Source organism: Monodon monoceros, unplaced genomic scaffold (genome assembly GCF_005190385.1).
Source record: "Monodon monoceros isolate NGI ecotype Baffin Bay Population unplaced genomic scaffold, NGI_Narwhal_1 Super_Scaffold_9, whole genome shotgun sequence".
NCBI classification, from domain to species: Eukaryota; Metazoa; Chordata; class Mammalia; order Artiodactyla; family Monodontidae; genus Monodon; species Monodon monoceros.
Genome location: NW_021703786.1, coordinates 29,992,123 through 30,019,715, shown reverse-complemented (window position 1 = coordinate 30,019,715; position 27,593 = coordinate 29,992,123). Strand labels below are relative to the sequence as shown.

The 27,593-nt window shown below is 52.7% G+C and overlaps 2 protein-coding genes across 3 annotated transcripts; both read right to left on the bottom strand.

Moving 5' to 3' along the window:
• Positions 1 to 9,062: 9,062 nt before the first annotated feature.
• TRIM47 (tripartite motif containing 47) lies at positions 9,063 to 13,500 on the bottom strand. The gene is made up of 6 exons (XM_029210736.1): positions 12,813 to 13,500; positions 11,691 to 11,786; positions 11,192 to 11,422; positions 10,818 to 11,016; positions 10,285 to 10,359; positions 9,063 to 10,010 (listed from the first exon to the last, which is right to left on the bottom strand). The coding sequence occupies exons 1-6, from the start codon at positions 13,479 to 13,481 to the stop codon at positions 9,370 to 9,372; spliced, it is 1,911 nt and encodes a 636-aa protein (XP_029066569.1). The 5' UTR covers positions 13,482 to 13,500; the 3' UTR covers positions 9,063 to 9,369.
• Positions 13,501 to 21,971: 8,471 nt separating this feature from the next.
• Positions 21,972 to 27,176, bottom strand: TRIM65 (tripartite motif containing 65). Of its 2 annotated transcripts, XM_029213380.1 has the most exons (6): positions 26,642 to 27,176; positions 25,318 to 25,413; positions 24,838 to 25,071; positions 24,578 to 24,752; positions 24,375 to 24,440; positions 21,972 to 23,845 (listed from the first exon to the last, which is right to left on the bottom strand). In XM_029213380.1, exons 1-6 carry the CDS (start codon positions 27,029 to 27,031, stop codon positions 23,271 to 23,273), a joined length of 1,536 nt encoding a protein of 511 aa, XP_029069213.1. In that variant the 5' UTR covers positions 27,032 to 27,176; the 3' UTR covers positions 21,972 to 23,270. The 2 variants fall into 2 exon arrangements, with proteins under 2 accessions (XP_029069213.1, XP_029069214.1); XM_029213381.1 differs by lacking the exon at positions 24,375 to 24,440 and having other exon boundaries at positions 26,642 to 27,159.
• Positions 27,177 to 27,593: the final 417 nt, after the last annotated feature.

Genomic DNA, 27,593 nt, shown 5'->3' with positions numbered 1-27,593 from the left:
GACCTAGAGACTGACATACCTAAGCGAAGTAAGTCAGAAAGACAAAGACAAATACCATATGATATCACGCATATGTGGAATCTAAAATACAACACAAATGAACTTACCTACAAAACAGAAACAGACTCACAGAGACACGGACAAAGCCTGCAGCAGAGCCAGCAGGAAACCTGATTTCTCCCAGAGTCAGCAGCAGTCATAAGAGGGAACGACACTCCTCTCTCTCAGCAACTGCTGCTTTCCTACCAGTGATACCCCTAGACAAGCTTTGCAATTCCCAACTATTGGCGGGGGTGCCTCAATGACTAAACCATTCACCTCGTGATGGCCCCCAGTCCCTAGTTAATCCCCAGTGCTTCTAATCCCCACTCAGAAACCGCACCCACTCCAGAACTGGTCCTTGCTTCCCATAGACTCTCCTCAGAATCTTTTAGAAGATAAACCTGAGCTTTGTCTTCTAAAGAGCTTCCCTCTTCCCGCTCATGGATGGCTGGGCATCTTGGGGCAACCCTGGAGGCTGTGCCCCCGGTGGCTGGCTGCAGAGGCTTTACCGAAACAACTTTCCTGAAACGATATCTACCCTACTACATGTTGCTGAAGAACACTATTAGTTATGAGTTAGTTATGAGTGCATAGAAAAACTCTTATTGCAACATTGCACGCAAAGGAAAAGCTCCCTTGAGGGTCAATTCAGAGGTTCCCTCTTAGAAGGGACAATTTATAGGAGTATGGTCAGAGAGCCACTGCTTGGCCAGAGGTCACTGGGTTTCTGATTGAAGACAACCAGGTAGGTGGGAGAGGTAACTAAGTTCCCAGAGCAAATTCTTTTTTTTTTTTTTTAAGATTTATTTATTATTTATTTATTTTATTTTTGGCTGCGTTGGGTCTTAGTTGTGGCATGTGGGATCTTCATTGTGGTGCACGGGCTGCTCTCTAGTTGTGGTGTGTGGGTTTTCTCTTCTCTAGTTGTGGCATGCAGGCTCCAGGGCGCGTGGACTCTGTAGTTGTGGCGCGCGGGTTCCAGAGCACGTGGGCTCTGTAGTTTGCTGCATGTGGGCTCTAGTTGAGGCGCTCAAGCTCAGTAGTTGTGGCATGTGGGCTTAGTTGCCCCACGGCATGTGGGATCTTAGTTCCCTGACCAGGGATCGAGCCTGCGTCCCCTGCATTGCAAGGTGGATTCTTTACCACTGGACCACCAGGGAAGTCCCCCAGAATAAATCTTAATGCCATTAAAATTTATCTAAAAATTGCTTAATGGTGGAGAGGGAGATAAATTAGGAGTTTGGGATTAACATATACTATATATACTACTATATATAAAATAGGTAGACAACAAGGATCTACTGTATAGCACAGGGAACTATACTCAATATTTTGTAATAACCTATAATGGAAAAGAATCTGAAAAAGAAAAAAAATATATATATGTAGGTGTAACTGAATCACTTTGCTGTACACTTGAAACTAACACAACATTATAAATTAACTAGGGACTTCCCTGGTGGCACAGTGGTTAGGAATCGCCTGCCGGGCTTCCCTGGTGGCGCAGTGGTTGAGAGTCCGCCTGCCGATGCAGGGGACGCGGGTTCGTGCCCCGGTCCGGGAAGATCCCACATGCTGCGGAGCGGCTGGGCCCGTGAGCCATGGCCGCTGAGTCTGCGCGTCCGGAGCCTGTGCTCCGCAACGGGAGAGGCAAAAAAGAATTAATACAGGTATAAAGCTAGCCATGTCGCTTAGGTCGCTAGGTAACTGAAAAGGTGAAAAAAAATAATTCTAAGGTGCCGCAGAGGTGCCTGAACCTAGGACTGGGGGACCAAAAGGCAAAGTCGGAATAATTAAAACACAGACGCTTGAAGGGAAAGCCCCTGGGAACTAAAACCCAACTCTCCGAAGGGGGCACATTCTTGCTGGTGCTGGTGTCTCTGAAGGGGGCTCCAGGCAGCTGGTTCTGCAAGGGTCGGAAAAACTACAAAGTGCATTTAGTTGCCGCTAAGGAACTGCAGCTGCCCCAGTGAAGAAGCCTTCCAGTGATGATGGAACCGCCAGCAGCTGGGAAGCCGCCAGCCCCTTCTCTTTCAGCCCTGCAAGCCCTCTAGCGCCCCCTGTTGGCAGAGCCCGGCAGGGAGAAGCAGGTAGTGGAGAAATGCAGAGTCCCAGCCCCTGTATCACGGAGCCCAGCTTAGAGGGTGGATATTATGGGTTGAATTTTGTCCCCCATCTAAATTCACGTGTCAAAATCCTAACCCCTAGTTCCTCAAATTGTGACCTTATTTGGAAGCAGGGCTGTGGCAGATAAAATTAAAGATGAGGTCATTAGTGTGCGCCCTAATCCAATATGATTGGTGTCCTTTTAAAAAGGGGAAATTTGGAGATACACACACAGGGAGAACGCCACGTGAAGACAACGGCAGAGTGCTAGAAGGATTTTGCCAGATATTGTCAGCAAATCACCAGAAGCTAGGGGAGGGGCCTGGAACAGATCCTGCCTCGAAGCCTCAGAGGGACCAACCCTGCCAACACCTTGATCTCTGACTCTGGCCTCCCTAGAGCTGGAAGACAATGCATTTTTGTTGTTTAGACCACCTAGTTTGTGATACTTTGTTAGGAGAGCCCTAGCAGACTAACACAAAGGGGCTGGAGCAGAAAGACAACAGCTGGTCACAATCTCTAAACCTTGCTTGGCTCAAGGGAGAGGAAGCTCACCATACAAGGACCACTTGGGCTCAGACACCGGGCAATCTCAGCAGCTGCCCCAGTGGACAGAAGACCCCAACCCCCCAAAACATGCCTGAGGTTGAATTCCTTTCCCTCTTGGCAAAGGACAGCTCATAATCAAATTTTATGATTTAGGAAAAATACCAAATTTGACATTTTTTGTACCTGAGTGTATGGACCCAGTTCATGCTTGATACACCGTATTTTTTTTTTTTTTATCACTCAGCCAGTCATCATCTTCCAATAAGCCAGCAAGAGAAAGAAAACTCTTGGTAACCCTCAACTTTGTGCCATTTGCTGTTGTTTGTTTGGGCTTCGAAGACAGAGTGGGAGATGCCACATGGGGCGCTGGGGATGGGAAAGTGAGCTATTTCAGGGCGTGTCGTTTTGGCCACGGGTATTTCGGTAACACAAGTTCCTTGCTCCTCCATCAGTAAGCCCAGCCAGGGCTTGTCTGGGGCTGTTTCTGGTTGCTATGGAGATGAGCCCCACCCAGTGGCTCCCAGTCCAGACCTCCCCGCTCTGTGGCGTTCAATATTCCCTGGCACAGCTGCAAGGCCTGTTCTGAGTGATTCCTGCCGTAGGAGTGTTTACACAACGCCCCTGCTGTCCATTTCCCCTCCGTGCCTCCAAAATCCCAGAAAGCCAGAAAGACACAGGCATCACCTTCGAAGCAGGGAGGAGCCACGCCTGGAGGGACCCTTCTGCAGGAGGGAGCTCAGGGAGGGGCTAGGAGGGGCTCTAGTGGGTCTGGGCCCTTCCCTGCTATTTCTGGGTCCTCCTTCCAACAGTCCGGGGTGGGTGGGGTGGGGTGGGGAACATCTCCATCTCCCTGGAAACATGCAAGGTCTCTCTCATCCTCTTTTATCCCTCCTTAAACCCATTCCTCACTTAAATTACAGATTTTTTTTTTTTGCCGCACTGTGTGTGGCATGCGGGATCTTAGTTCCCCAACCAAGGATCGAACCCTTGCCCCCTGCAGTGGACACGTGGAGCCCTAACCACTGGACCACCAGAGAAGTCCCTATAGAGTGATTTTAAACTTTCAAATCTGATTGTGTTGTTTACCCATGCGAAACCGTGCCTTGGCTTCCCATTCCTCCTAAGTAAAGTCCAGAATCTTTACGAGGCTCTGCACTGCCACCTCATGTCACTTGCCTTCCTTAAAACACTTTGGAGTGCTTGGCCCCTTCCGGAGCGCACACCCATCCTCTTTGTCTTGCTAACTCCTTGTCCTCCAGGCCTCAGCTGTCCCTTCAGGGAGGTCCTCCCTGGAAATGAGCCTCCCCCATGCCTAATAGGGCCCCTTCTCATGACCACTGTCTTTTTCCTTCTTTCTTTTTTTTTTTTTTTTTTAATTTCTGTCCCTGGGAAATTTGTGTTTTGTTTTGTTTTGTAATATAGCAGAGGCAAAACTTTTCTTCCCCTCAGTAGTCAAATACACTGGATACATCACATAAAATTTACCACTGTAAGTGTACAGTTCCGTGGCACTAAGTACAATCACATCGTGAGACCATTACCACAATCCATCTCTAGAACTTTTTCATCATCTCAAACTGAAATTCTGACCCCATTAAACACGAGCTCCTCAATCCCCCCTCCCCCAGCCGCTGGGAACCCCCCTCCTACTTTCTGTCTCTATGAATTTGTCTATTCTAGGTGCCTCATAGAAGTGGAAACATACAAGATTTGTCCTTTTGCCTTTGGCTTATTTCACTTAGCATAATGTCTTCAAAGTTTATTCATGTGATAGCATGTGTCAGAATTTCATTCCTTTTTAAGGCCGTTGTATATTCAGAGCACATTTTGTTTATCCATCCGTCCACTGATGGACACTTGGGTTGCTTCCACCCTTTGGCTGTTGTGAATAGTGCTGCTGGGAACGTGGGTGTACAAGCATGTTTGAGTGCCTGCTTTCAGTTCTTTGGGGTGTATCCGCAGGGGTGGAGTTGCTGCCCTTTTCTTGTACAGTACTTACTACAGCTGCAATTATCACACGGCCGGTTGTGTGGCACAGGCATCTCTGTTTGGGTCACTCACCACCGTATCCGCAGCCCCGGAGAACAGCACACCACACTGAATAAACATTGTTGAATGAGCGAGTGAAAGTGTCCAATCTTAGTGGGTGGGGCAAAATGTAAGTATCCTGACGAATTGAGGTCTGGGTTAATCTTGGCCCCCAAAGAACAAAGCCATGGATCCCCCAAGGATTGACGAAACTTCCAAGAATATCAATTTTACTCATCATTCAAGAGAACGAAGAAGAATACCAATAACACTTATTGAAAGCTCACTCTGTGCCAGACTTGTGACAAGCACTTTGCCTAAATTACCTCATTTAATCCTCAAAATAACACAGACTTCCCTGGTGGCGCAATGGTTAAGAATCCGCCTGCCAATGCAGGGGACACGGTTTCGAGCCATGGTCCGGGAATATCCCACATGCTGCGGAGCAACTAAGCCCGTGCGCCACAACTACTGAGCCCGCAGGCCTAGAGCCCGTGCTCCGCAACAAGAGAAGCCACCGCAATGAGAAGCCCGCGCACTGCAACGAAGAGTAGGCCCCGCTTGCCACAATGAGAGAAAGCCCACGTGCAGCAACAAAGACCCAACGCAGCCAAAAACAAATAAATAAAATAAAAAACCTATATTCCATAATTTTATTTCATTAAAAAAAATAAAAAATAACGCTAGGCGGTTTACTCTGTATCTCCCTCACGCGTTTCTTGCCTCCCCCAACCCACTCCCCTCCGGCAGCCACCTGTTTGTTCTCTGTCTCTGTGTTTGCAGTTCTATTATTATCCCCATTTTACAAGTGAGGGAACCGAGGCATGGAGGGGGCTAAGAACCCTGCCCAAAGGCATGCAGCTGGGAAATGGCCAAAGTGGAATTTTTAGCCAAGACTTTCTGATTCCAGAACTCACACACAAAAACCATTCTCCACTGTTGAGCAGAGAAGTGTTGCTCTTTACATTAAAGCAAAATCAGAGATATTACCGAGTAAAATTCAAAAATTGAATGCCATTTAAAGACAAAGTACACAAGGCATCAAAGAATGTGTCCTACCTGCCTCAGTGCTCGGGGTGTGAACTCCCTCCCTGGCCCCTTCTCTGAGGACGCTGGGAAGGAGGAGGTCGAGGCTTCTATCCAGGTGGAGACCCATGAGGACCACCCACGGCCTCCTGCAGTTCTCAGGCATCTTCTGGAGGATGTGATGGTGCAGAAAGGGAGTGACCTCGTGTTCCACATTTTGAACATTGGCATCAAATGGGAATGTGTGTGTTGGGTGTGGGGCTGACTGGGTCACGGACCCTGCAGCTAAATGCTATTTTCTTCCCAGGGGAGAAAATCCAGCACCAGTAGAGCCGTCTGTCAACCTCTGCCCCTCCCAGTTCAGCCCCATCTTCCTGGCCAGGCCCTCCTTTTTAGCCACAGTCTCAGTCCAGCCTCACCCTGTGCCTGGGAGGAGGGGAGGTGAAGAAAGGCACTTCTGTGAGTTCCCTGAGTGGGTCGGAGGAGGAGAGGGAGGGGAAAGGATGCGTCTGTCCCTTTCCTCCTGGAGTTAGGGGTTGGGGGGGGGATGGTGGGAGGGGTGAGGGGTACGGGACCCAGCTGTCCTTAGTTGCCAAGAGCGGAGAGATGCTCAAGTCCGTTGGTCAGTCTGTCGTTTGGAATTCCGGAGCTCATTTTCCCACAGAAACAAAGCTCAAGTGGCGGTTGGCTCCCCGCCTGGCCCAAAGGAGCCAGACTCAGCTAATAGCAACACAGCCTCAGAAGACCCTTCACCTTCTTCACACACTGCCATTGTCTGTGACTGGCAGGGCTCACAGATCCTCAGGCAGCTCTGGAGGAAGGGCTCTGGTGGCCGTGGAAACTGGGCCGAGGGCAGCTCTTACACAGGCTTAGCTTTGGGAAGCAGCGTGGGCGCGTGTGTGCATGTGTGTTTGGACATTTTAAGCACACGCCTCAATTCCTTCATCTGGAAACGGTAGTGGTAAAAGAAGATTTGGACTAGATCGATGGTTTTCTAAACTTTCGTCTTTTTAACAGCTTCTCCTTTTGCAAGTCATCTTGGGTAAAATCTGCTCTGATTAAAGTGTTGTTAGGGGCAGTGAGGGGCTCGACCCCTGGTTTCCCCTCCCACCCCTCCAGCCTCATTATACCTCTTCATTATACCTGCCTCATTATACCTCTTCAGAACTCCAGGTGTCCTCAGAGCATGTTTGAAAAGTCACTGGGGTGGATCCACACACACAAATACACAGACATACACCCAGGCAGACATGAAGACCTATACACTAATGCACACACAACATACAAGCACAGACACACACACAGAGGCAGAGATACATAACATAGATACACACAGACACACAAACACACACATAGGCAAAGAGATACACCCGAAAACACATAGACTCTCACATACACCCCATCTCTCCGGCTCTAGTATTTTCCTAGAGTCACAGAGGAAGTGCAGGGTTGCAGCTAACACTCCATTCTGGGGATAACGCTGAAATCTGGGGGCGGGCTCAGCCAGCCCCTTGCGAGCTGTGCAGCCCAGGGTGAGCCAGTCCCCTGCTTTGAGCTGTAAATCTGTTAACACTGGGAAGTGAGATTAGGACGCACAAGGTTCGGGACTTCCCTGGTGGCGCAGTGGTTAAGGATCTGCCTGCCAATGCAGGGGACACAGGTTCGAGCCCTGGTCCGGGAAGATCCCACATGCCTCGGAGCAACTAAGCCCGTGTGCCACAATTACTGAGCCTGAGTTCTAGAGCCTGTGAGCCACAACTACTGCAGCCCACGTGCCTAGAGCCCGTGCTCCGCAACAAGAGAAGCCACCGCAATGAGAAGCCCGCACACTGCAAGGAAGAGTAGCCCCCGCTCGCCGCAACTAGAGAAAGCCCGCGTGAAGCAACGAAGACCCAACGCAGCCAAAAAAAAAAAAAAAGATGCACCAGGTTCCATGAGTCTTTGGAAGCTGGCAGTCACTCTGCAAGTGGCAGGGCCTTTGTGGCTGCAGACTTGACTAGTCAGGCCCGAATTCCAACCAGGAAGCGCCAGTCCTGTGCAGGGGCCATGTCCATCTAACTCATGTTCCGTGACATGCCAGGACCCTGCAGGATCAGGGACCCGAGGGTTCTCTGTAAGGGGAGTGTGTGGGGTGGGGCGTGCCAGGGTGGGGGGGGTGGGAGGGGCTCTGGGCAAGGTGGGAGGCTCCCATTGGTCCGCGTTGTGACAGCGACAGGAGCAGCCTCCCCCATCCGCCCCAGGCCCGGGGAGTTGGGGCCCTTGGCTGTCAAGGAAACCGTGTTGAGAACACAGAGCCCCAGGAGCCAGCAGGCCCCGCCCGGAAAAACAACATCCTGGCTTCTGGGGCACCAGCAGGCTCTGTGGGAGGGGTTATTTTTAGCTGGTGAGGCAGCCAGGGCAGGACTTGTATGGCCTTGCCGTCTGGCTGCATAACTCACCCATTGTCCCACCCGACCTTGGGCTCTCTGCCTGCCTCTGCTCTCCAGGCATGGCCCTCCCTGGGGTGCACCTGAGTCACAGACAACCCCAGGAGGAGGGGGCTGGCCTGGGAACACACTCACCTCGTAGCCTCAGGGAGCAAGCCTTCGCCTTGAAAGCAGAACGCGGGCATCCCAAGCTAGGATGGGGGTTCTAGAGCAGCAGGGGCACTGGGCCTTCTTGGGAGAGAGATGAAGGTTCTGCTGGGGCCCAGGGCCCAGGGTCTCCCCCGCATGGAGGCGAAGCACCGTTCCAGCCGCACAGCTGGTGTGGAGATGGGAGGCAGCTTCCAAAGGAGGACACAGGTCATTTTAGCGTAGACGTTCTCCACTCCAGCCGCACCCGGAGGTCAGTCAACCACATCTCTCATGGGCTGAGAAGGTATGTGTATGAAAGAAGCTCTAGGTCTCAAACTTTCTTGCCCATGCCCAGGAGTTATGCCCTGCTCTTGGGGGATGTGATGTCTGTATTTAATCCTGGGCACAAACACCATTAGGCAGGTCCAGAACTAGGCTGTGGCATCAAGGATGAAAATAGTGGATGGGAACCAGGCTGTCCAAAGCAAACACTCGGGCAGCCAGAATGACTGTGGGGCTGGACCCCTCCAGGAGAAGCCACCTCTACCTCTCCCTGTCCAGAACCAGGAAGCAGGTGTGCCCCAAAGGGTAGGCACCCCATTTCAGCCTCCTCTTCCTGGGCCAGGGTTCTCCCTCCCAATAGGAATCTGGGACTAGGGGCTTGTTCCCTTGTCCTGCCTTTCAAGACCTGTTCTTGAAAGATGAGAAGTATTGGGAATCCTTGGTGGGTGGAGAGAAGGGTAGAAAAGGGAGTCATTCGTTCGACAAATGTTTATTGAGCACCTACTATGTGCCAGGCACTGTCCCAAGAACCTGGGAGAGGAGGGGTCGGGGTAACCCTTCTCCCAGAAACAAGGCCTGCAGGGGGACAGGGTCTGGGGAGCCTCGTCCCTGAGAGGTGGAAGGCCTTGTATATGGAAGGTGGAGGCCTCTAGAAATGAGAAGCCTGGGGAATGTTTGGGACTCCAAGGCTGGTGTCTTCCCTGGGGCAAAGCAGGGGTGCAGAGAAGCAAGCTTCCCAGGAGCTGGGACAGCAGCGGGAGGAGGCCCCGTGCCCCCTGCATCACCTCCTCTTCAGCACGGATATGCAGGACTTCTTGAGGGGCCCGATCTGCAGGTGGGCATCCACGCTCTCCAGGAAGAAGGCGGGCTTGAGCCTGTGTGTGAAGAGCCCCGCAAAGTGGCTGTCCAGGCGGCTCTGGAAGGGGTCAACCGGGGAGGCTGGGGTGCCACTCCGGCGGGCCCGGGAGGTCTTCAGTCTCCGCAGAAGGCTCATCTTGCCATCCCGCACGGCATAGAAGGCCAGGGTTCGGTCAGCATATTCCAGGCAGATCCCGACGGTGGGCGAGAAGGGGTGGGGCAGGAGCAACTCCAGCCCGTGGAACCAGACGGAGAAGCTGCGTCCATTCCACTGCAGGCAGCAGGAGTGAGCATTGCGTCCAAGCCGGCCCCGGTCGTAGGGCTCTTGCGGGGAGAAGTCTTCAGCCATGACTCCCACGCTGACCCAGCCCTCAATGATCTCTACCTCCCAGTAGTAGGTGCCCCGGTCCAGGGCGCCCTCGCCCAGCACCTGCTCACAGTGGGTGAAGCGGGTGGGCGACTCTGGGTAGTTGATGGGACACAGCACCCTCTTCACACCCTTGGTTCCAAACAGCTGCAGGAACTTGTCTGCCGTGTCGCTGTCCAGGTCCACGATGTACGCAACTGCTCCCACGGAACAGAGAGAGATGCAGGGCTCAGGTCCAAGGTCAGGTGGGACAGTCCCTCCCCTAGGGGCCCACCTCCCCAAACACAGCCTCTCCCCTCCTCTGCAACTGGCCCTCTGCAAGCAGGCCACCCTGGGGAGCACCCCATGAGCTAACCTAGTCCACTGCATGAATGAGGGACAGGAATCGAAGACCTCATGCGCCAGGGCCCAGCCCAGAAGCCTTGGAAGGGCCCCTTATGAGCAGTGGGGCGAGCCCAGGTGTCGACTTACACTTGAGGAAGTAATCCCTGGGAGCCTCACTCTCCAGGCTGTTGGCGCTTTCGGGGTCCTGGGACTCAGCATCCACTGCAGAAGAAGAGACAGTGCAGAGGGGGTCCCCCCAGCTGCCCGTGGCTGGGCCGCTGTGCAAGGTGACCGCCCCCCACCGAACCTATGACTGAACTTCCCCTCCTCCCCCTTCCTCCCAGCACCCCAGGCCACCTGGGGACAGGCACGCCCCCAAATATGGTACACTGTGTTCACACACATGCCTGGTCCTCGGGCTCTGCCCCCGCTCCACTTCCTCCCTGGGCCTCAGCCCTTCTGAAGCTAGAGGGTGGTCTAGGAGAGGCCTGCTCTGCCCCCCGGGCTGTGGCCAAAGGGGCTGACTTGTGCTTACAGGGTGGTGGCTCCAGCCATTGGCAGGATTTGGGGTCCCACCCTGAGCCTGGCAGTTTCCATCCTCCACTCCTGAACGGGCACCAGGCCTGGGGGCCCGTGCGGGGAGTCTGGGGAAGGATGAGTCACTTGCGGGGGGCACCCACCTTCCGTGCCTAGCTTCTGCAGCTCATCCTCGTCGCTGCCCAGCCCCTGCAGCTGCTCCCACTGGCTGGTGCAGGCTGAAGCCAGGCCATCTCGTACCACCTGCACGGCCTGGGATGACTTGGTGAAGCTGAGCTCCCTTGGGGGCCCGGGCCCAGGGCCGCACCCCTCCTCCAGGGCCAGCCTGAGCTCCAGGAGCTCCTGTGCCAGACAAACGCCCATTAAGGCCCTGCTGGCCACAGCTCCTCCTGGCTGGGGTGACACGGCGCCGCCAGGGGGCTGGCACAGCCCTGAAGCCCAGGCACCCGCTGCCTTCTCCCTCCGCCTCCCGCCTACCCCCTTCCATGTCCTCTCTGGCCTGCAGAGCTGCCCTCACCTGCAGGAAGCTGACCGAGTCGGCTTCAGGGACCTGACCGAGGTTGCGGCGGGCCCGGCTGAGCCGGCTGCGCTGTCCCTCCTGCCGCCGCAGGTCGCCCTGGGAGCGGCCCAGCATGGTCGCCTCCCCCTCGTCGATGAAGGACAGCACCTCTGCCTGAAACCCCTGCAGGACGGCTGCAGCCTCGGCAAACAGCCGGCTCACCCTTTCCCGCTCTGCCACGGCTGCACTCTGCACAGGACAGAGGTGGCGGTGATGAAGGCAAAGAACATCACGTCCCATACCCCACTTTCCCCCCCCGTCCTCTCGGGGGGACAGAAGCACCAGCCCCAGCTGCCCTGGATCTATGTCAGGTCAGGGGAGACACTTGTGCTCACTGGAGCCGGGCAATGCCTTGAGCGTGGGCTTCTTTAGAGTGGACGGTACCATGCTGAAAGCTCACACTGCCAGGAGGATACTGCAGGAGTGAACGGGGGCGGGGGTTAGGATGGGATCGGACCTTGATGAGGGCCACCGTGCGCCGGGACTGTGCGATGCCCGCGCCCAGCTCGTCCATGCGGTCCTCCACAGCGCTCAGGACTTTGGGCTGCTCGGCCTGTGAATGACACCCTTGAGTATGGGGTCTGGCAGAGGTCACAACCCTGCACTGGGGTCCCAGGTCTCACCAAGCGGGGAGGAGAGGGGTGACCTGGGAGAGAGTGGTATCTGGGTATAGGTGGGACTGGGAGTGGCCATGATTTGTCAGAGGTGCCTCAAGCCCAGGCTGGTGCCATTCCCGAATGCCCAGGGAGAGGGCAGGCTGGCCAGCTGGGGGTTGTCTGCCTCCCCCCTTTGACTGGTGTGCAAGTAGAGGGCCATCTATGGTCCTCAGTGTTGCTCACATTCATTTGAGAACTTCCTTCAGTGGGGAAGAGGCAGAGAAAGAGAGTGAGGAGGGGGCCCTGCACAAGATGGCATTCAGCTGTCCCGGGCATCATTGTCCCCAAAGAGTCTGTGCCCCCAGCCCAGGCCTGAAAAATAGGGATTCCGGGCAAATCCCCTGGGTCTTATGAGTCACCACTCCAGACAGGAGAGACGGAAAATCCCAAGGCAGAGGCGCCAAGACCGGGCTGGGGGCCAAAGGAAACTGGGGGCGGAGGTAACCGGCCAGGCAGCGTGCACATGCTCCCGCCACGGCCCCCGGAACAGCTGGACAGAGCGGTCTGTGTGCTCGGACCACCCTCTGCAGAGCTCCTTTCGCCTGCCACACCCATCCAAACCCTCAGCCCAGGCAAACGGGGATCTGCAGGAGCTCGGCCCGCGCAGCAGCTGCGCGGCGCAAATCAGCCGCCTGGGACCACGTGGGCCTAACCCGGCTCCTGGCTGTTTAAACCCCCAAGGGCCCCGCCCCAGCCTCAGGCCCCCAGCCCGCCCATCTTTTTCGAGTTCTCACTGGGTCCCTCCAACCCCCATTCTCGTCCCAAGCGCAATGTCCCAGAGCGAGAGGAGACCGTCAGGGCTGGAAGGGACCGCAAAAATCCTCAGGTTAAAGGAGGGAATTAAGGATGGGGGTGAGGGGTCCCCGGCCCTCGGCCGCCACGCGAGGCCCGTCGCCCGCCCGCCCTCCGCGCCTGCGCCCCACCTCCTGGAGCGCGCGCTCCTGCTCCAGCGACACGAGTTCGTGGCCCCGGTGCTCCTGAGCGGCACAGGCCTCACACAGGCACACTCGCTCCGCGCGGCAGTAGCGCTCGAGCGGCCGCAGGTGGCGCGGGCACAGGCTCTCCTCCAGCCGGCGCAGCGGCGGCACCAGGCGGTGTCCGCGCAGCGCGGGGCTGCGCTCGTGCGGGCCTAGGTGCGCGGGGCAGAAGGAGGCGAAGCAGGAGAGGCAGGAGAGCGCGGCGGGTAGGGCGGCGCCCTCGGGGCACGCGTCGCAGCGGACCGGCTCTTCGCCCGCCGGCCACGGCTCCGGCGCGCAGGGAGCCGACGGCTCCGGGGCGCTGGGCGGTGCACTGGGCGCCACCGGCTCGGGGGCCCGGGCCGGGCCGGGGCCGGTCCCCGGGCCGGAGCCCTGGCGGAGCTGCAGCAGCTCAGACAGCGTGTGGTTCTTGCGGAGCTGCAGGCCGTCGGGGAAGGGCTCCTGGCACAGCGGGCAGCGGGCCGTGCCTCCCGGCCCGCCGGCGCCACCCGCGCCGCGGTGCGGCCAAAGCGCGCCCAGGCAGGCGAGGCAGAAGTTGTGGCCGCAGGGCAGCGTCACTGGCTCCCGGAGCGACTCCAGGCAGATGGGGCAGCTGAAGGGGCCGCTGCCGTCCATGGCTCCTCGGTCGCGGGGCACCGCCTGTGCTGCTCCCGTCTGGGAGGGACCCGGACTGTTCGCGATGCGGCGCCGCCCCTGGGACCGAGGCCAAGGATCCGGCCCCCGCCCGCCGTCCGGCTCGGACCGCCCCCCAGCACCACAGGCCCGCCCGCCGGCCCTGACACCCAGCCCCAGCCCGGACAGCGCAGAGTGGCCTCTGGGCCCCGTCTGACCCCTAGGGGCTCCTGGACGAAAGGGCTGTGAGAGAGAGAGGGCAGAGAGCTGAGAAGGCAATGCGGGGGACACGCTGAAAGCAGGGAAGGAGTTCACTCCTCCATGACCCCCCATAAACTCCCCCACCCCGTGGCCAGCCAGGGGCTCCGGAGGGGCTGGGTGACCCCACTGTGTTCCGCAGGCACCTTTGCACTCCAGACCCCTCCGCAGCACCTTTAAGCAAAGTTGCTGAGCTGCTGAAGGCGGGGGGTGGGGGTGGGGGTGGGGGGAAACTGCTGATATACGCATGTTTTTGCCCCTATTTAACCCGGGTCGGAAACTTGGGCTTCTCTAAACTTGAAATGGGAAGTTGATATCCTCCAGGTCCATCGTCCTGGGAATTCAGTTACGGTCCACGGTCCACCGACACTCATGTGGTGTGCCTGGGGCTAGGGATGTGGGTTCCCCAAGTGGAGGCGTTTGCTGATACTCCTTCAACTATGCACTCAAAATGGTGCATTTTATTATACGTAAACTATACCTCGATAATATTAAATTTAAAAAAATAGAATGGCAACAAAATAACAAAAGTAGCATTGGGTTGTAACCCAAAGTATAAAATAAACATCCATGAGTTCATGCTGGTGTAAATAAATGACTGGCTAAATAAATAAATGAGGGAGAATAGACAAATTTCCCATTCAGAGGAATTCCAAACAGTTTTGGTAAATACTCCAAGGTGGAGAATGGCTTCCCACTCCTTAATCCATATAGACGGTGCATAGTGACTTTCTTCCAAAGGGAGCAGAAGAGTAACTTTACAATGGAGAAACCTGATGAAAACCACATCAAGGTCAACGTCAACAGAGATAAGTCATGTCGGCAGTAAGTACCCTTGATATGATGTGGTCTTCCTACCCAGAAGTCCATAATCCCACTCTAATTATGATTAAAACTTTAGACAAATCCCAATAAAACACAGACTACACAGCACCTGACCAGAACCCCTTGAAACTGTCAAGGTCATCAAACAAAAGCAGGGAAAGTCTGAAAAATTGTCACAGCCAAGAGAAGCCCAAGGAGACATGATAACTAAATGTAATATGTATTCTGGACGTGTTCCTGAGAGAGAAAAAGGATGTTAGGGGAAAACTAAGGCAATTTGAATAAATTATGGAATATAGTTAATTGGGGCAATGCTTCCTACCCCCAGGCCTGCAGACTTCCTGCTGATGAGAGGCCAAAGTGGAAGGAATAAAGTGGTGGAGAGGATCGATCCACCTAGAGGTGGGGATTAGCCTTTCTTGCTCTGCCGGGGGGGCCCTCTTGAAGCCTGGTGTAGTCTCAGAAGCCTTTCCAGAATAATGCTTTTAAATGCACAAAATAAAATGCAGACGATTCCATGGCAACCAATTACATTGAAATACAGGTTCAAAATATAAAGAAATAAATTTGTGATAAAGTAATATATGTGTTTCTTTAACACAAGAACAAATAACAAGATCTGATGGAGGCCTAAGAATTACTGTATTTTTGAAATAGTGATGAATGTAAACATATTTCAGGTTCTCTGTCACCTCTGTAATGTGCAATGAAAAATCTGTAACTTCGTTTTTTTAAATTTTATTTTATTTAGTTTTTATGCAGAAGGTTCTTATTAGTTATCTATTTTACACATATTAGTGTATACATGTCAATCCAATCTCCCAATTCATCCCCACCCCCTGCCACTTCCCCCCTTGGTGTCCATACGTTTGTGCTCTACATCTGTGTCTCAATTTCTGCCCTGAAAACTGGTTCATCTGTACCATTTTCCTAGGTTCCACAAACATGCGTTAATATACGATATTTGTTTTTCTCTTTCTGACTTACTTCACTCTGTATGACAGTCTCTAGATCCATCCACGTCTCAACAAATGACTCAATTTCGTTCCTTTTTATGGCTGAGTAATATTCCATTGTACATATGTACCACATCTTCTTTATCCATTCTTCTGTCGATGGGCATTTAGGTTGCTTCCATGACCTGGCTATTGTAAATAGTGCTGCAATGAACATTGGGGATGCATGTGTCTTTTTGAATTATGGTTTTCTCTGGGTATATATGCCCAGTAGTGGGATTGCTGGATCATATGGTAATTCTATTTTTAGTTTTTTAAGGAACCTCCATAGTGGCTGTATCAATTTACATTCCCACCAACAGTGCAAGAGGGTTCCCTTTTCTCCACACCCTCTCCAGCATTTGTTGTTTGTAGATTTTCTGATGATACCCATTCTAACTGGTGTGAGGTGATACCTCACTGTAGTTTTGATTTGCATTTCTCTAATAATGAGTGATGTTGAGCAGCTTTTCATGTGCTTCTTGGCCATCTGTATGTCTTCTTTGGAGAAATGTCTATTTAGGTCTTCTGCCCATTTTTGGATTGGGTTGTTTGTTTCTTTAATATTGAGCTGCATGAGCTGTTTATATATTTGGAGATTAATCCTTTGTCTGTTGATTCATTTGCAAATATTTTCTCCCATTCTGAGGGTTGTCTTTTCGTCTTGTTTATGGTTTCCTTCGCTGTGCAAAAGCTTTGAAGTTTTCATTAGGTCCCATTTGTTTATTTTTGTTTTTATTTCCATTACTCTAGGAGGTGGATCAAAAAAGATCTTGCTGTGATTTATGTCAAAGAATGTTCTTCCTATGTTTTCCTCTAAGAGTTTTTTAGTGTCTGGTCTTACATTTAGGTCTCGAATCCATTTTGAGTTTATTTTTGTGTATGGTGTTAGGGGGTGTTCTAATTTCATTCTTTTACATGTAGCTGTCCAGTTTTCCCAGCACCACGTATTGAAGAGACTGTCTTTTCTCCATTGTAAATCCTTGCCTCCTTTGTCACAGATTAGTTGACCATAGGTGTGTGGGTTTATCTCTGGGCTTTCTATCCTGTTCCATTGATCTATATTTCTGTTTTTGTGCCAGTACCATATTGTCTTGATTACTGTAGCTTTGTAGTATAGTCTGAAGTCAGGGAGTCTGATTCCTCCACCTCCGTTTTTTTCCCTCAAGACTGCTTTGGCTATTCGGGGTCTTTTGTGTCTCCATACAAATTCTAAGATTTTGTGTTCTAGTTCCATAAAAAATGCCATTTGTAATTTGATAAGGATTGCATTGAATCTGTAGATTGCTTTGGGTAGTATAGTCATTTTCACAATATTGGTTCTTCCAATCCAAGAGCATGGTATATCTCTCCATCTGTTGGTATCATCTTTAATTTCTTTCATCAGTGTCTTATAGTTTTCTGCATACAGGTCTTTTGTCTCCCTAGGTAGGTTTATTCCTTGGTATTTTATTCTTTTTGTTGCAGTGGTAAATGGGAGTGTTTCCTTAATTTCTCTTTCAGATTTTTCATCATTAGTGTATAGGAATGCAAGAGATTTCTGTACATTAATTTTGTATACTGCAACTTTACCAAATTCATTGATTAGCTCTAGTAGTTTTCTGGTAATATCTTTAGGATTCTCTATGTATAGTAACATGTCATCTGCAAACAGTGACTGTTTTACTTTTTCTTTTCCAATTTGTATTCCTTTTATTTCTTTTTCTTCTCTGATTGCTGTGGCTAGGACTTCCAAAACTATGTTGAATAATAGTGGTGAGAGTGGACATCTTTGTCTTGTTCCTGATCTGAGAGGAAATGCTTTCAGTTTTTCACCATTGAGAATGATGTTTGCTGTGGGTTTGTCGTATATGGCCTTTATTATGTTGAGGTAGTTTCCCTCTATGCCCACTTTCTGAAGAGTTTTTATCATAAATGGGTGTTAAATTTTGTCAAAAGCTTTTTCTGCATCTATTGAGATGATCATATGGTTTTTCTTCTTCAATTTGTTAATATGGTGTATCACATTGATTGATTTGCATATATTGAAGAATCCTTGCATCCCTGGGATAAATCCCACTTTATCATGGTGTATGATCCTTTTAATGTGTTGTTGGATTCCGTTTGCTAGTATTTTGTTGAGGATTTTTGCATCTATATTCATCAATGATATTGGTCTGTAATTTTCTTTTTTTTTTTTTTGCGGTACGCAGGCCTCTCACTGTTGTGGCCTCTCCTGTTGCGGAGCACAGGCTCTGGATGCACAGGCTCAGCGGCCATGGCTCACGGGCCTAGCCACTCCGCGGCATGTGGGATCTTCCCAGACCGGGGCACGACCCCATGTCCCCTGCATTGGCAGGCAGACTCTCAACCACTGCGCCACCAGGGAAGCCCGTAATTTTCTTTTTTTGTAGTATCTTTGTCTGGTTTTGGTATCAGGGTGATGGTGGCCTCATAGAATGAGTTTGGGAGTGTTCCTTCCTCTGCAGTTTTTTGGAAGAGTTTGAGAAGGATAGCTGTTAGCTCTTCTCTAAATGTGTGATAGAATTCGCCTGTGAAGCCATCTGGTCCTGGACTTTTTGTTTGTTGGAAGATTTTTAATCACAGTTTCAATTTAATTACTTGTGATTGGTCTGTTCATATTTTCTATTTCTTCCTGTTCAGTCTTGGAAGGTTATACCTTTCTAAGAATTTGTCCATTTCTTCCAGGTTGTCCATTTTATTGGCATAGAGTTACTTGTAGTAGTCTCTTATGATGCTTTGTATTTCTGCAGTGTCTGTTGTAACTTCTTCTTCATTTCTAATTTTATTTATTTGAGTCCACTCCCTCTTTTTCTTGATGAGTCTGGCTATTGGTTTTTCAATTTTGTTTATCTTCTCAAAGAACCAGCTTTTAGGTTTATTGATCTTTGCTATTGTTTTCTTTGTTTCTACTTCATTTATTTCTGCTCTGATCTTTATGATTTCTTTCCTTCTGCTAATTTTGGGTTTTGTTTGTTCTTATTTCTCTAGTTCCTTTAGGTGTAAGTTTAGATTATCTGAGATTTTTCTTGTTACTTGAGGTAGGCTTGTATTGCTATAAAGTTCCCTCCTAGAACTGCTTTTGTTGCATCCCATAGGTTTTGGATCATCGTATTTTCATTGTAATTTGTCTCTAGGTATTTTTTGAAAAAAATCTGTAATTTCTATTGGTGACAAGTCACAGCTGTTGCTAATATCACTGCAGTGTGTTTTCTCCATTTGTAATAGAAATGCTAAGTATCTGTTAGAGGACAGTGAAAATAAAGAGGATTTCCCCCCTAAGACCCCAGGTTAAAAATGTCTTTAATTTAGGGAGAATTCCCTGGCAGTCCAGTGGTTAGGACTTGGCAGTTTCATTGCCATGGCCTGGGTTCAATCCCTGGTTGGGGAGCTAAGATCCTGCAGCACAGCCAAGAAAAAAAACAAAAAAAAAGTCTAATTTAGAAAGATGCTATGCAGAGCCTCCTGGAAAGAGAGAAGAAAACTAAGATCTATTACGTATTAAGAGAGGTGGGATCCACTCCTGGGGGATTTGTGGGAAGTGGGGGGAGGGCAGGAAACCATGAAGGCCTGCATGGAGGAAGTAGCATTTGAGTTGGGCTTTCACAGACTGCTAGGGCTCAGGCATGCAGAAACTAGGGTGGGAAAAGATCTTCTGGGCAGAGCAGCAGAGGGAACCAGGCTGGGTGTGCCTAGTTTGGCAGGAAGGCAGGTAATGAGTTCCATAAGTTGGTTTCCACAAGGAGCACTTGATCTGGACGGTCCCTTGTTTGCCAAGACCCAGCAACAGTTCAGAGGCTCAGGCATCAGCGCCACCCTGCTCGGCAGCTTGGCAGCGAGGATGCCTGGGCTTGCTGAGACCACAGACCCGCCTGGTTCTGGAGGGGAAAGAAGGGTGCCACTCAGGTTTGGGGGTGCTCAGGGATGAGCCCCAGCCAGCCCTCTGCTCCCCACCCCACAGCCTGTTCAGGAAGATGTGCTCCCTCAGGAAAGCTTGGAGATGTGATTTGCCAGGGTGGCTGCATTTTGACACTTCATTTCCATTACGGTAGCTTTAAGTTGCCCAATATATTCATTATTCTTGAAATGACTTGGCTCTTAAGGGGAAAGGGCAACTGACACTCTGCTCATGCCTGCATCTCACTCTGCCCTTGCCAGGACTGTCACGAAGGAGGGGAAATAGAATTCCAATAGGTTACATATCTCGCCAGAGGTCACATAACTAGTCCTGTGGAGGAGGTGGAATTTAAACCCAGAAGGTGCAACCTGAAAGTAATCCTAAACCTCGTATCATAAATGACCTTGTCTGGCTGCAGTACTGCTTACCAAAAAAAAACCAACAAAAAAGTCAAACAGAAACAAAAACAAACAAGCAAAAGCAGTTGAGCAAATAAATGATAGCACTTAGCAAGCCACACCTAGCTTTGCTTGCATCTCTGAAAAAAAATGGAAATGGGATCCAAGCCATGTCCCACAGTAGCACTTCTTCTTTATGCTATTGACGTGCTTTAAAACACTTGTTTATTTCAAAGTACTATATTTAGGAGTATCTAAAAACTAAACAATTTAATGAGGCTTATAACAAAAACTGGCAGTCCCATGTCCTACCTCCTCCAGATTCTTGCTCCCGTGGACAACCAGGTTCAACTCTTAACCGTCTCTTCCAGCACTTACCTCCTCGTCTCTAAAGCACGTGCTTATAAGCCTTGAATATGTGAATGTCTGTGCTCGTATTTCTGGAAATTTTGATTCTTTATCGCTTCTCCTTTGTGTTGAGCTCCCCGTTGCTTGGATCCCAGGTCTCCCTTTCCCTTCATTGATTTCTTTCATTTTTGAAAAGTGGGTGCTCTGGGGGCTTCCTGGGAATGGATGCGGAAGTGTCTGCAAATATCTTGGTTCAGGCTTTGCCCATGATTGACAGTTTGGCTGGGTGTGGAATTCTAATATTTATTTATTTATGGCTGCGTCGGGTCTTTCTTGTGGCATGTGGGATCTTTGGTTGTGGTGCGCGGGCTCCAGAGCATATGGGCTCAGCAGTTGTGGTGCGCGGGCTTAGTTGCCCCGTGGCATGTGGGATCTTAGTTTCCCAACGAGGGATTGAACCCGTGTCCCCTGCATTGGAAGGCAGATTCTCAACCACTGGACCACCAGGGAAGTCCCGTGTATGGAATTCTAAATGGAAATCTTTCCCCCTCAGAGTCTCAATGGCCTGGCTCCATTGTCTTCTAGCTTCCAGCCCCTTGTTACTTGAAGCCACATTTCCTACTGTCACCACGCTGCTCCCTTCCATCCCTTACTGCCTGGGCAAGAGCAGCCTCTTATTCCCTTTACCACACCCCTCTCTGGCCTCCAATCCAACTCCCTCCAACTCCACCGGCCCAGAGGCCCCTGTCTTTTAAAATCTCTCCTGCCCTCCCCTGCTCTTTTTCTGTCCCTGTGCCCACCCTGCTGATTCTGCCTCACAGACACCCAGAAACCGTGAGGAGTGGGGCAGAGATGCTGGAAACACCCCTAGGCCCATCAAATGTGTCCTCTTTATAAAAGTTACACCCCAAAGCCCATGCTTCTTTCTCCCTCTACACCAAGGCATTTTTCCTGGAGAGGAGGCAGAGAGTCCTGTTAGAATCAGGAGGACCCAGCGAATTTAATCTGAAGTAGCTGTCCAGGAGATTTGTCAATGCTTGCCTCCAGACCTACTTGGGAAGCACTTCTCCATAGCACTCTATAAAAATAGGGACTTCCCTGGTGGTCCAGTGGTTAGGACTCAGCGCTTGCACTGCGGGGGCCCAGGTTCGATCCCCAGTTGGGGAACTAAGATCCCACAAGCATCACGGCAAAAAAAAAAAAAAAAAGAAAAAAGAAAAATGGTAGTGTTATATGTAAACAAAGGTTAATGATCACAATATAGAACCTTCCCACAGGACAACATGGAGAGGACTAACAACCCAATAAAAAAGTAAATCCACAGAATAAATGACCCAAGGCACTTCCCACCATGGAAGCAGAAAGGGGGCTGTTCTTCCTTTCTCTGCCCCTTTCAGAACATGGGCTCGGCTGGCTGGACACTTGTGTCGGGTGCTGGGGCTCTGGGATCAAGAGGGACAGTTAGAATCTGTGCGCCGGGAGAGCCGGTGATGATGGCTACCTGGCCAGCTCGGTCCTGCATCCTGCCCTGCCCGGCCTTTCAGCTCCTGCTGTTAACCCAGTTGTCACACTGTTGGGCTGCCCAGTGTCACAACCTCCTTCCCGTGTTTGGGGACCTCCCCACCTTAGGAATCTTACTGAAAGCTCCTTGCCCAGGCTGCACCAATCAGAGGCCTGGCCCTGCCCCTGAACAGAGAGCCACACGGCTGAGAAGTGAGGCCACAAGATGGAGTCTGCGACTGTGGCAGCGGCCGAGAGGAGGGAGGTACACTTTATATAAAAATATTTTGTAACTTTTGGAGTATGTGTTATCCTTTAATAAAACTTTTATTGTCAGATACTTACACGTCAGTATATAAAACGTGTGTGTGCAGTGGGAAAAGTTATAAAGCAAACACCCTTGGAACCACCACCCAGATCAAGAAGTGGAACATTTCAAGTACAAAACTACTGCTCCCCTATGGCCCAGCACCCTCACTTCCAGAAACACAAGCAAAAACATGTACAAGGATCTTCGCGGAAACATGTTCCGAAGAGCAAAAACCAAAATAAAAGGAGTTGGCAGTGTGCTGGCACCTACACGAATGACTGTGCTTAATCCCCACACCCCCGCTGGGGATAAGGTGGGGAAGATGGCAGCTGAGGCTCTGCCACAACAACTTGCCTGGTGGGATGGGGGGGGCAGGGGCACTAGCTGGCCTGACTCAAGGTTTCTTTATTTTGGTCCTTTGTATAAAAATAAAAAATCTTCAAGTGTTCATTGTTTCTCTGTTGAGCAATTCCTCTTTAGGAAATGTAGCCTACGTACGTAACAATAAATATGGCCAAAGCTTCCTGTTCAAAAACAGTCATCACGGCCATATTTTTAGAGCCCTCAAATAAAACGTTTTGAATGTCCCATAATGGGTAAACAAATTCTGATTAGAATTTGTTTTCATCATTAGAATGACTGTCCATACTGTAGTCATTCAGAGAAAAGTTTATAACAATGTGAAAAATGCTTGTTAAGTAAAACACGCAGAAAACACAATTGTTTATGGAATACGATCACAAGGATGTACAAAGTAAAAGAAAAAAAGACCAAACTATACAAAATATTAAGGAAAATAACGAAAAGAAAAGAGATAAAGATGAGGAGGGAAAAGGTAAATATCAATTTTCCCAAGATTTCCTCTAGGAATTGTTTGTTCCTCTGGGGCTGTTGCACGTATGATTTTGTCTGTCCCACCCTGTGGTGTGTCCCGCACCACACTCGCTCTCCTGAAGGACCAGGAGCCCTGGGCACTGCACTAGCCTCTGAGGTCCAGGCAGTGCCTAGAACTGGGCTCCCATTTTACTTCCTTTAGCCCCTGTCCCCTTCAGAGAGGCTGGAAAAGTAAACTCCAGTTTGGAGGCTCCACCCACCTCTCTCTCCAAGTGGCCCAGCCTGGTCCTGACTCGGTCTTCTGGCCACCAACTGGTCCCGTTAGAGCTGTGGCCTCAGGCCCCCAGGGCAGGGGCTGGGGCAGTTCTTGGGCCCACAGGCCTGGTGGCACCTGGTCCTGACCCCGAGCTCCATCCCGTGCCTTCCTCAGCTGAGCCCTGAGGCCTCTTCCTGGAGCCCTGGAGGGAGCTTGGCCTCGGGCCGATGGCACAGGGTCAGGGTCCTACCCTCGAGGAGCCAGAAAACGGGGTGGAGGGGCCGGGAGAAGATGGCATGGAAGGTATGCAAGTGTTGGGTCTCGGGCTCCAGGCTGTAGAAGGTGAGGCAGCCAGAGGTCAGGTCCAAATCCATGCCCAGGAGCCGCCCTGATACCCCCGGGAGGCGCCGGGCCTCCCCGTTGTGCCAGGCCTGGGTGCTGTCCTCCTGAATGCAGAGCCCCCAGGAGCTGGGCCCACGGCCGATGTTGTCCGTGTGGGGCCCCAGCTTGCGCCTCGTTAGTTCTGAGTAGGCAACGCCCAGCGTCACCGAGTGGTTGGACACACATACCTCCCAGTAGTGCTGCCCGGCCTGGAAGCTCTGGGCACACTGCACTTGCCAGAGCTCGAAGCTGCCCGGCCCACCTGGGCCCCGGGGCTTGCGACAGTGCTTTACCCGCCGGTCCTGCTGAGACAGGTAGAAGTGACGGTTGGCGCTGAGGGGGTCGAAGGTCAGGTTGCGATAATCTGTTGGGCAGAGATGGACGGAAGGTGAGCGGGCAAGGGTGCCTGTGCCTGGCCACCATCCTGTCCCCAGAGGGGAGACACAGCAACTGAAGGTCCACGGGCGGATCGCCAGACATCTGCCAGGGTGACTGCAAGCTGAGCTAACGTGGACGTCATCTCAGCATCCGACCCTCCATGCAACCCCTGAGGTGGAACCTTCCATCAGCCTCGTTTCACAGATGAGAAAACGAAGGTTCAGAAAGGTCACCTAACTTCGTAGTAAGTGGAAGAACTGTGATCAATCCCAGATTTGTATGCCCAGTATCTCCTTAAACACTACACTGGCTGCACGTGTAAGAGGTGAGGTGTGCAGAGGGGCGAGGTTAGCCCCAGGGAGGGGAGTGAAACAGACTTCCTGTACAGAACAGTCACAGCACATGCCCTGCACACACACGTGCGCACAGTGCACACGCACAAACCCACGTGTACACACAACACACTCACACGCACACGCTCACACAGGTGCACATACACATTCGATGGGCCTTACTCTGCCAGAGTTTCCTCCTCAGTGGACAAACGAGGCTCGCGACTGGTGCCAGGGGACCTGGGGCCTCTAGGGGGCAAAGCAGTGTTTTAGGGGAGTGATCTGGAGGGGAGCTCATGGGGGGCTGGGCCCTGACTCCATTACCACCCCAGTGGGAAGAACAGCTGGGCCCAGTGGGGTGGAGAGAGATCTGGGGTCAGCCTTACCCATGGAGCCAAAGTCAGCAGCCTCGGCTGGTGTTCCGGGGTGGCCCCCCTCTTCCAGGAGGAGGGCACACAGCTGGCTCAGGGACTCCTTCAGGCCGCCCAGCTGCTGATCTTCATCCCAGTGTGGGAGAGTCAGTGGCCCAAGAGGGCCTGGGGGCGCCAGGAGCTGTGATTCCTGAGCCCCGGGGACAGCTGCAGTAAGCCGGAGCACGAGGGGCAGGCACACCGGTCCCCCACCCTGCCGCCCCAAGGCCTGGTACCTGGAGGAAGGTCCGGTCGTCCAATTGCTCCAGGAGGTTACGAATCCTGTGGTCACAGCAAGACAAGGCCTCCAGGTGGCCCTGCAGTCGCTGTTTCTCGTCCCGGGCCTGTTCCAGCGCCTGTGTCTTGGCCACCTCGATGTCCCTCAGGGCCAAGTCCCGCTGCATCTCCAGGGCCTGCAGCAGGCGGTTGAACTTGCCAGAGATCACGGAGGTCAGGGTGCAGGCTGAGCTCTGGGTGGGCACAGGAGAAGTCAAGGGCAGCCAAGTCCCTGGGCTGCCCGCTGGCCTGAGGGGTGGGAATGTGGGGAGCCATGGTCCCTGGAATCTCTCCCCCCGTTCAGCCCTTCCTTTCCTGCTGCCAGGAGGCATTTTCAAGGCAGCTTACACCTACTGCCCGGTGTCCCAGGGACCGGCCAGTGGCTGCTCGAAGGACACGGCATGAGGACGTGGGGGGCGTGGAGCAGACAGGCCTCATACCTGGATCTGGCTGCTTCGCTGCTGCAGCTCCTGTAGCTGGCTCTCAGCCTGGGTGGCCTGCTGCTGGGTGACCTCCAGTGTGGCTCTCAGCTGGGCCTGTGGTGCCCATCGGGGGACAAGTGACAAGAGGGGGCCAGGATCAGCTGTGAAGTTCCCCCCTCAGGCAGTCAAAACACCTACAGATGCTGGGCATCCCCTCCTCATGCCACCCCAGGTGAGGCCAGCACGCAGAGCATCAGCCTTGGTGTGAGCCCCGGGAGAATTGGGTCAGAGTCCCAGGGAGGCCTGGACAAGGCCCCTTCCCCACCGGGAGCAGGGTGGTGCAGAGGCCTTGGGCTGAAGACGAGCAACCTGGGGCGGAGCAGCCCCCCACTACCCCCAGTCAATAAATGGGAGCTTACGCGGCCTTCAGCGGAAGGGGTGACGACCCAAAGCACCAAAGTTTTTTGACAGGTGGGCAGTGCACCGCAGGTATAAGTTGGGTTCTTCCAAATGCCTGGCCAGTCCTCAGGCCCAGCTTTGGACATGAGGGGGAAGGGGGCACCCTTATTTGGTTGTGACCTGTCTGGTCTCCTCGAGAATCAAAATGCTATACTCTCGTAGTTCAGAACTGCACATCTGCTAGGATTTGGTTCCCTGTACCAGGTCAAGAGCCTGTCTTGATTCTTCTTGTCCCAGCAACACTTTGATGGAAGGACTGATATTATCCCCGATTCACAGGTCAGAGAAGTTGACAACTTGGCCAAAGTAATCAGGTCTTCCTAAGTGCAACACTTGTGCCTCTGTTCAGGCCTCACCGCCTCCGGCACGGTAAAACATGCTGAAGGTAGGAGGGGGCAGGGCAGACTTTTCTGGTTCACCCTGACTCTCCCGCAAGGGCACACATCCAGCCCCTCACACCCCAGCGTCACTTTCCCTCTCCCTAGCCAAATTCTAGCTCCTGCAGTGTGTCTGCCGCGGGCTGTACCACCTGTTCCTCCCTCTCTCCCTGTTGCTGCCCTCCACTGCAAACTTCGATGCTTAGTGCAAGGTCTTTGGCCCCACAAGCAGTAACACCCTGTCCTTACTCTGTGCCTTCAGCAGCCACAGGGATTATCCTCCACATTCTGGCTCTGGGTTCCTTGACCTCCTCATTCCATCTCAGCCACTCACCCCTGTAACTTCACCCTGGACCCGTCACCAGCTCTAACATCTCTATTCCAAGCATCTGTTTTCTGACCACCACCTCCTTTCAAACCAGAATAAAAACAGGGCCAAGCGAAGCTGCTGAAGCTGCCAGCCCCGCCCGGGCGCAGAGAGCAGGGCGGGGTCCCCCGAGGGTCACCTCGCGCTCTCGGCGCTCGGCGTCCAGCAGCGTCCGCTCGTGGAGGCGACACTCGCGCACGGTGCACACGCTGCACACGCAGAGGCCCTCGGTGCGGCAGAAAAGCTCGAGCGGCCTCCCGTGACGGGGGCAGCACGCGCCGGGGCCGGGGTCGGGCGCCGGCCGGACGCGCAGCTCCTCCAGCACGCCGCTCAGAGCCACGTTGCGGCGCAGCTCGGCGCTGTCGGGGAAGGACTCCCGGCACTCCGGGCACACCTTCTCGCTGCGGCCCAACCAGTCCTGGATACAGGCCCTGCAGAAGTTGTGGCCGCAGAACAGCGTCACCGGGTCCTGGTAGAGCCCCAGGCAGATGGCACAGGTCAGCCTGTCCTCCAGCCACGGCGCGGCCATGGCGGCGGTGGGCGGCCCCAGACGCACGGGCGGAAGGCCGGGGCCTCTTAAAGGGACCGCCGGCGCCCGGGTGTGGGTGCGGCGGGCGGAGCCAGGACCCGCCTGGGAAGACGAACTTGACAGCCCTTCTTCCGCCCCGACCAGCCGCCACTCCCAGTGCGCTCGCTCCACCCTGCGCCGACGGCTGCGGGATTGGCTTCCCATTCCGGTGCTCGGCCCCTGTCAACTCCGAGCCACCCCTGCCTGCCTTTTACCACCCCAGACTGGGAGTTGGGGTCCAGCTCTCTCTGGGACCTCCATCCTGCTTCCCTAGATCTTCAGTCCAGCAGCTCCCGTGCAGGGAATCTGGACACAAGAGGCTTGGGAAACCCGTCGGGCCTCCTGGCCTCCTCCTGGCTGAGGGCCACCACCAGAACCTCTTCTGAGCCCCTAATCTGAAAATCTCATGCAAATACTACTAACAACAAGGGCTGTTGTTATCTACCTCCCAGGGGTTTTGGCGATTAAATGGAACAGGACCGCACATGGGAATGCCTGGCAATGAGCATGGGGCACACAGCTA

What these genes read in the sequence shown, in the direction of transcription:
- TRIM47 (XM_029210736.1), bottom strand. Translation starts at nt 13,481, where the DNA reads ATGGACGGCAGCGGCCCCTTCAGCTGCCCCATCTGCCTGGAGTCGCTC. An exon ending in AGGAGCGCGCGCTCCAGGAG is followed by an intron (nt 11,787 to 12,812) that starts GTGGGGCGCAGG and finishes TGTCATTCACAG; the next exon opens with GCCGAGCAGCCCAAAGTCCT. An exon ending in GCAGAAGCTAGGCACGGAAG is followed by an intron (nt 10,360 to 10,817) that starts GTGGGTGCCCCC and finishes CTTCTTCTGCAG; the next exon opens with TGGATGCTGAGTCCCAGGAC.
- TRIM65 (XM_029213380.1), bottom strand. Translation starts at nt 27,031, where the DNA reads ATGGCCGCGCCGTGGCTGGAGGACAGGCTGACCTGTGCCATCTGCCTG. An exon ending in AGCGAAGCAGCCAGATCCAG is followed by an intron (nt 25,072 to 25,317) that starts GTATGAGGCCTG and finishes GTGCCCACCCAG; the next exon opens with AGCTCAGCCTGCACCCTGAC. An exon ending in GAGGAGGAAACTCTGGCAGA is followed by an intron (nt 23,846 to 24,374) that starts GTAAGGCCCATC and finishes TCTGCCCAACAG; the next exon opens with ATTATCGCAACCTGACCTTC.